This window comes from Alnus glutinosa, chromosome 2, assembly GCF_958979055.1.
Source record: "Alnus glutinosa chromosome 2, dhAlnGlut1.1, whole genome shotgun sequence".
Taxonomy (NCBI): Eukaryota; Viridiplantae; Streptophyta; class Magnoliopsida; order Fagales; family Betulaceae; genus Alnus; species Alnus glutinosa.
This window is the reverse complement of record NC_084887.1, coordinates 1,655,085-1,662,896: the sequence shown is the minus strand read 5'-3', so window position 1 is coordinate 1,662,896 and position 7,812 is coordinate 1,655,085. Positions and strand designations below refer to the sequence as shown.

General features: G+C 38.9%; 1 protein-coding gene across 1 annotated transcript; it reads left to right on the top strand.

Annotated features, from left to right (window-relative positions):
• The first annotated feature begins 4,364 nt into the window (after positions 1-4,364).
• On the top strand, positions 4,365-5,510 carry LOC133862012 (uncharacterized). The gene is made up of 2 exons (XM_062297846.1): positions 4,365-4,685; positions 4,791-5,510. Exons 1-2 carry the CDS (start codon positions 4,365-4,367, stop codon positions 5,508-5,510), a joined length of 1,041 nt encoding a protein of 346 aa, XP_062153830.1.
• Positions 5,511-7,812: the final 2,302 nt, after the last annotated feature.

Sequence of the window (7,812 nt, the reverse complement as noted above, 5' to 3'; positions counted from 1 at the left end):
CTTTCGGGATCTTGTTATTTTCAACAAAGCTCTACTAGCAAAGCAGGGATGGAGGCTAATGCAGGATCCAAATTCAATGGCAGCCGTGATCCTTAAGGCCAAGTACTTTCCTCATTCTTCGTTTCGCGAAGCTCATCTTGGGTCTGAACCGTCGTATGCTTGGAGAAGCATTTTCAATTCTCGGGAGCTTTTATTTGAAGGTTTAATGTGGAGGGTGCGGGATGGCCGATCAATCTAGATTTGGGGTGAAAAATGGCTTCCAACCTCTTCGACTTACTCGGTTCAGTCTATTCCAAGAAGTTTGACTGAGAATAACATGGTGAGAGATTTAATAGATCATGATTCGAGAAAATGGAATGTGGATCTCCTTCAGGCAGAATTCGAGGAGGAGGAAGCAAAAGTCATTTCAGGTATCCCTTTAAACCCTCTTTGTCCTAAAGATAAATTAATTTGGAGGGGGATTGTGAATGGAGAATTCTCGGTTCGAAGTGCATACCATTTGGGAGTGGAGATGGAAGAGTTAAAAGGGGGTCAATGTTCTAATCCAGGGAAGGACAACGATACTTGGAAGAAAATTTGGGCCTTAGGCATACCTAATGTGGTTAAAATTTTTATTTGGAGAGCTTGTAATGAAGTTCTCCCTACTAGATGAAATCTATTTAGGAGAAAGGCCATTGAGATAAAAACTTGTCCCTATTGTGAAGCTGAAGAAGAGGATGCCATCCATGCTTTATGGTCCTGTCCAGCGGCTAGAGACGTGTGCGGGTGTTCAGCTTCTTGTTTCCAAAAATTCTGTTTTGTCGAATTTAACTTCCAGGAACTTTTTGCCTACTGCTTGGGAAGGTGTACACAAGAGGAAGTGGAGTTAATGGCAATTACAGCAAGACGTATTTGGTTAAGGAGGAATGCGTGGATATTCGAACAGCGTTTTGACCATCCAGACGTTGTTTTCTGGGAAGCTACCAAGTCTTGGCAGGATTTCAAAATATGTAATTTGAAAACCCATGAGTTGACACAATTTTTAGAGAAGTCTGAGGAGGAAAGCAGCAGACAAAGCAAGTGGACCCCTCCCTCAGCAGGAATGATTAAGGTGAATTGGGATGCGTCAATCAATGGGGAAAAGGACTGGGTTGGTTTGGGAATTATAGCAAGAGATAGTAAAGGTCTCTGTATGGGAGCGAGAAGTATAACGTAAATAGCACGAACTGACCCAAAAACAGTGTCTCTATATGCTGTGCAGTTCAGTAAAGAGGTGGGTTTTTGGGATGTAATTTTTGAAGGGGATGCGCTGCAAGTAGTCAGAGCTAAAGATAGTTTCCCCGTGTTTTTCTAAAATAGGCCATTTCATAGAGAGTATTCAGTTGGAGCTGCAAAATTTCCGTTCAGCCTCTTTCCAAGCTGTCCCTCAAGCTTGTAACATGGCAGCCCACAATTTAGCAAAAATGGCTTCTTCAAATAATGTTGACCTATGTTGGTTGGAGGACATTCCCTCGAGTGTTAGTAACATTGTTTTTAGGGAACAACCATGTCCCTAAGATCCTTATTTTGGATCAATATTGATGTATTTTATCAGTTTATAATGAGAGAAGTTTCTCTGTTCAAAAAAGAAAAAGAAAAAAGAATAGCAGATAATAACTATATTTAATAACTATGATAACAATTATGGATACCTAAAATTAATAACTGAATTATGCAAATACAGATATTACTAATAACAGCATTTTCAACCCTAAATTACATCATCAAGTCCCAACATTTATTGTAAGACCAAGCATTTTTAAAGCATAAAGTACACGTCACCATTATTATCTTACCAAAAACTTTATTTAACAACCCACACCTTTGTGTAAGACCGCAGTACAACGCTTTATTGTAAATACTTGGACTTAAAATTATTTACCAATTATGAACCGACATACCAATTTGTTAAAAACGTTGTAATAAAAATCTTAAGAGGATTAAGAATGGCCTCTTTATATATATTTGGGTTAAATACAATTCGCCTCCCTGAAGTTGTCGGCCATTTTCAATTTGGGTTCCAAAGTTTTAAAAATTGCAATGTACCCCCCCGAAGTTCCAGAAATTTGCAATTCAGGCATTCTGTCACCCTCAGCAGTTAAACCCGACGGAAAGGTTAACACGTGTGTGTCACGTGCCATGTTCGAAGATAACGTCCCATTTATACCCTTGTTTCAGCACGTTAAGTTACCTTAATGCCCTTGAAAAATAACACACGCCTTTTAAGTTAAAAAAAAAAACACACTAACACTCATGTTCTTCGATCAGTTGAAAACACTAACTCTCGTGTTCTTCGAACCAGAGCATCTCGTCTGCTTTCAACAACTATGAAGTGTGACATTGTGACCGTGTGTTACGGAAATTAGGGATTTCTCTCACGAGGGCATTGATTTCCATTTTGTGGTTGGAGGTAAGTGAAAAAATGAACATTTTAAAATTAGGGTTGTGTCGAAATTGAGGATTTTCGGGTTTATATTGTGTTGCAATTAGCCGCATTCTGAAATTCATTTAATGAATTTTGCGATGTTGCGAAATTTATTGTGTTGGGATGTTGCTTTCACATGTGAATGTTGAGTTTGCTGATTTTGTAGAATTATTACCTTTTTGTTTTGGGTCGACTTTAGCTGATGAGTTGTAATCATATGTTGCTTTCAAGTGTGCATAGATGTTGTCGGTTGTTGCATTATCATTTTGTGAGGTTGGTTCCACTGCAATAACGATAATAGTCTGTAAATCCGATTTATTCAGTTGCCTCGTAGAGTCTTTGTCATGTTGTCTGATTATGAAAAATATTTATTTGCTTGTTTAACAATAGTGGTCCCAAAATGTACCCGATTGCATTATTTTCAATAACTCTCTTACTTTGTATCTAGTGGAAGAGGATAATACACTCTACCTTTTTCTCTCTCTACCTCTTCTTCAGGCCCACATTCATGTCTTATACCAATATCATAAATAGAATGTCTACTATTGCAGTCGTTATATTCATTAATCAAAAAGTCTATTATGTTTTTTTTGTATTATTTGTTTACTCAAGTATGTTACCATTTCACCATTTAGGATGGGGTCCCCCGAATTGGTCTTTGAGGTTCATTATGGAGGCAGGTTTGACAGACATTTCGAGTGTGAGTATTTAGTGGTTCTGCTATAGTACATCACGAGACTTTTGATCATGATAAGCTATCATTATTTGAGATTGAAGGTATTTTAAAAGAATATGGCTACAAGTCTGGAGATTTGATGAATTTTAAAGACTCTGGGAAAAGTCTCGTGGATGGTTTGCACCTAATAACTTCTGACGATGATGTCTTGTTTTTGTCTTCTTGCCATATCGGCCATAACATTGTGCATTTATACATTGTATCGTTTGGGGAAGGGAGAGGTGATGAAGGTGATAATGAAGAAGATGATTATGAAGATGAAAATGATTATAGAGCTAGGGTTGGTTTGCATGATCCGTGGTGGGAAGGTAGGTTGAGTGATAATGAAGATCTGTTCGATGTTGATGTGGATGGAGGTGATGGTTGGCCTACACCCTCCACACAAGCTAGTGGTGGTGGTGGTGGGGCTGGACCCTCCACACAGTATTCTTTCGAGGGTGAGGCTGATGACAATACTGATGAGGGTGATGATGATAACAATACTGAGACTGTTCAAATGGATTATGATGTCAATAATGTTGGTATGTCTGAAGGTGGTGGCAGTGTCATGAGCTCATTTGAGATTGCTGATGATGAGGCCATTAATTCTGACATGGGGAGGAGTGATATACTGGAGTCACCATGTCCTAATGGGGAAGATGAAGAAATTACACATGCACCCAATCATGATTTTCAAGCAGTTGACCTAGATGATCCAGACATCAAACTAAAACAAAAATTCTCAGACATTAAGATGTTTAGAGAGGTTGTTAAGATGTATAATGTGAGAAGGGGGAAAGACATCAGATTTAAAAGAAATGAAAGGAGAAAGTGTATTGTGGTGTGTAGAGATCCCAACTGTCATTATCGTGTGTATGGCCGACAGATGGTAGATGAACAGTCATTCCAAGTAATTTCTATGCAGTCGAAACATGTGTGTGGCAGGAAATATAAAAATTTCATTGTAAATGCAATTTGGATAGCTGACAAGCTAGTTGACAAGTTCAAGGTTCAGACCAACATGCCATTGGATGTGATATTGGATGAAGTGAAGGATCGATGGAAGGTAGATGTGAGTGCAAGTTGTATGTATAGGGCTAGAAGGAAGGCTGGAAAACAAATTTATGGCAGATTAGAGTGTCAATATGAGAGGTTGTGGGATTATTGTGAACTGTGAGAAGGACCAATAGAGGAAGTGCCGTGTTGATGAAGGTGGAAAGACCATGCCCTGAGGTTCCACCTAAATTTCATAGGCTATACATGTCATTTGCAGCCATGAAGAAGGGATTTCTAAATGGTTGTAGGCCAGTTATTGGGGTAGATGGATGCTTTTTAAAAGGGCCATTTAAGGGAATGCTCTTGGCTATTGTTGGTCGGGATGGCAATGACAATATGTACCCGATTGCATATGCGGTTGTTGAAGCCGAAACCAAGGACAGTTGGACTTGGTTCTTGGAAACCCTGGTGTCAGATCTTGGAACACATGACCGACATGCTAGGCCGACATTTATATCTGATCGGCAGAAGGTGATTGCTTTGCACACCATTAGTTCATATATATATATATATATATATATATCCACACTAGTCATTTTATTTTTTGCTAATTTACTCTCTACTTCGTTTTTGTAGGGTCTTATGCCTGCCTTTGAGGATGTAATCCCGATGGCAGATCATCGAGTTTGTGTTAGACATTTATGGGCAAACTTTAGAGATGAAAGGCATCGAGGGGTTGCACTGAAGGATAAGCTATGGGCTGCAGCATGTGCCTATACCGAAGCCGAGTTCAATGTACATATGCAGGAGTTGAAAAGAATGAGCCCAGCTGCTTTTGAGTACTTGGACAAGATTGATCCAAGTGGGTGGTCTAGAGCATGGTTCCATGATTACCCTACATGTGATCTGCTTGTGAACAACATATGTGAGTGTTTCAATGCCTACATTCTGAAAGCTCGTGACAAGCCTATATTGACCATGTTGGAGATGATAAGAATAAAACTTATGAGGAGGTATCAAGTCAAAAAAGATGGCATTTCAAAATTGACTGGGAAGTTATGTCCTAAGGTGGCAAAGAAGCTGGAGTCAATTGGACTAGATGCAATGGAATGTGTTCCCCATTTTGCTGGTGAGAAGTTGTTTGAAGTGGAAGCTCCTAAACGGTTGCAGTATGTTGTGGACTTGCATAAAAAAACTTGTGGTTGTAGACAATGGGAAATGACTGGTATCCCATGTGCGCATGCAGTTTCTGCTATACTGTTTGATTGTGGGGAACCTGAGGATTATGTCCATGAATATTACAGTATAGAGATGTACAAAAAAAGCATATGCCCCACTAATATACGTTATGCCTAGTGAGGAACAATGAGTCCGTGCTGTTGGGCATGACATATTGGAACCTCCAAGACGAAGAGTCGCCCTAGGTAGACCTAGGAAGCTACGAAGGAGGTGTCCTGATGAGAGTAGAGACCCTAAAAATCCAAACAGAATGAGAAAATTTGGAGCAATGATGAGATGCTCCAAGTGTATGGTAGTTGGGCACAATAAAAGAGCATGTCCACTAAATGGGGCTGGACCCTCCGCACAAGCTTCACAATCTAGAACAGAGGTCGAGTGTCCTAACCAGCTTGCACCAAGTGTGAGTTGACTGTATTCACTGTCATTATTACTTATATTTATTTTTACAAATAATTCCTATGTCTAACATATATATATATATATATATATTTATCTTTATTTATTTTAGTTTTATGGTATTTTATTCGGTCACAAAGTGGTTGTTTCAGCATATGTAGAAGAACCAAAACCCTGCAAGAAGGGTTGGTATGAAGGTATTGTAGTTAGTTAATATTTGTCATGCTATGACTAACTTTATGGCTAACTTTGTCACTATTAACAAATTGATAGAAAAATGCAAAGTCAAGTCCATCTGTTGACAGAAGGAGTTTCCAACCAACACCTGAGGCTGCACAGAGTTTCCAGCCAGTACCTAATTTCCAGCCAACACCTGAGGCTGCACAGAGTTTCCAGCCAGCACATAGTTTCCAGCCAACACCTGAGGCTACACAGAGTTTCCAGCCAGCACATAGTTTCCAGCCAACACCTGAGGCTGCACAGAGTTTCCAGCCAGCACCTGAGGCTGCAAGGACACTGGGAAACACTCAATCTGGTGTTGCAAGATTTCTCTCACCTCTAGCATGGGGCAGAGTGCCAATCCAAGCAGCTTCCAAAGCGGTATATGTTGCTCCAAAAAATCAACAGTTTGCTAGGTTGAAGGCTATGTTCCGCAGTGCTCCCATTAAAAAAGGTCCAACTGTAACCATTGACCTTGATAGTGATTCAGAACCTCAATGTGTAGCAGAGACTGGTGTATCACATTCCTCGGTAGTCAAAGGCAAAGGCAAAAATATTGTGCCAACCATTGAAAAAGGGATTCAAATTATGTAAGCGAAGGAAAAAAGGATGAACCCAATTTGGAAGAACTAATTGTTGTTGTTTGTTGTTTTTAAAAGAACAAAAAAAATGATGTTTGTTGTTTTGTCAAGGACCAAAAAACTGATCAGGAATGTTGTTTTGAGAAGAACCAATTTCTGTGGTGTTTAGATACAATATGTAAGGCATGGTTTGTAAGAAAATATGTAGGGTTCTGTTTTGATACAATATGCATATTGAATGGGATAATGTGTTCTCCCATGGTTGTTATTATTCTTGTGTGTTCTCCCATGGTTGTTATTATTCTTGTTAATGGGGTGTTAGATATGTGTTTGTTAGAATTATATTGTATTATAATAGTATCTAGAGAGTGGATTTGTGTGTGCCTTTTAGGGTTATGTCCTTGAAGGTTCTATAGGCATTTTCTCAAGCTTGTTTCAACATTGCCAAATGATAGTGCTTCGTTTTTTTTCAATTCTGTGTTGATATCGTTGGAATTTGCAATCCTTGTTATGATTGGATGTTAGCTGTTGCAGTTTGGGTTGGTTTACTTGGTTTGTAAAGGGTTTTGCTGCTATATGCAGCAATAGGTTGAGGTCTATAAAGTAGCATTGGTGGTTTGGTGTTCTCAATGTCAAACGGTGAAGGGCCAGTAGATGAGGCTTGTTTTCTACTCCTGTACAGGATTGATGTGTATAATGGAGTTAGGTCAATGCCATACAAAAATATTTTTCTTAGCAATCTCTCCCACAATAGACTGAGTTTTATATTATTTATCTCAACTAGCACAGTGAGGAATATTAGGTAACATAAACCAAATTATTAGTCTACAATTAAATTAACTTTCAAATGATTTGAATTAAGTGTTAATTAGCACATAAGTCCATGTTAGTCTGGTACATATAACTAAATAAACTTTTAATGAGAACTATAAGTAGTGTCACTACAATAATAACAGTAGCTTCAAAACATGGGGTTCATAGACATTCATTACAAAACATGGAGTACATCATAGACTTCATTACAAACACAAAAGTACTAAACCAATACATATGGACGACTCAAGGCAATGGCATACGACAGACTTTGCCATTGTGCGTCCCTTTGTAAGTGTATCCAAACAAAAACTGTGAAAGTGCGCAAAAGATCCATGAACAGAGAAGGACTTTCTATTACTTCTTTTTCACTGTGTGGACTTTGACCTCCCCAATCTCCACTTCCGACT

Coding starts and splice junctions, on each gene's coding strand:
- LOC133862012 (XM_062297846.1), top strand. CDS start 4,365: ATGAAGGTGGAAAGACCATGCCCTGAGGTTCCACCTAAATTTCATAGG. Junction 4,686..4,790: donor TTATATCTGATCGGCAGAAG/GTGATTGCTTTG, acceptor TCGTTTTTGTAG/GGTCTTATGCCTGCCTTTGA.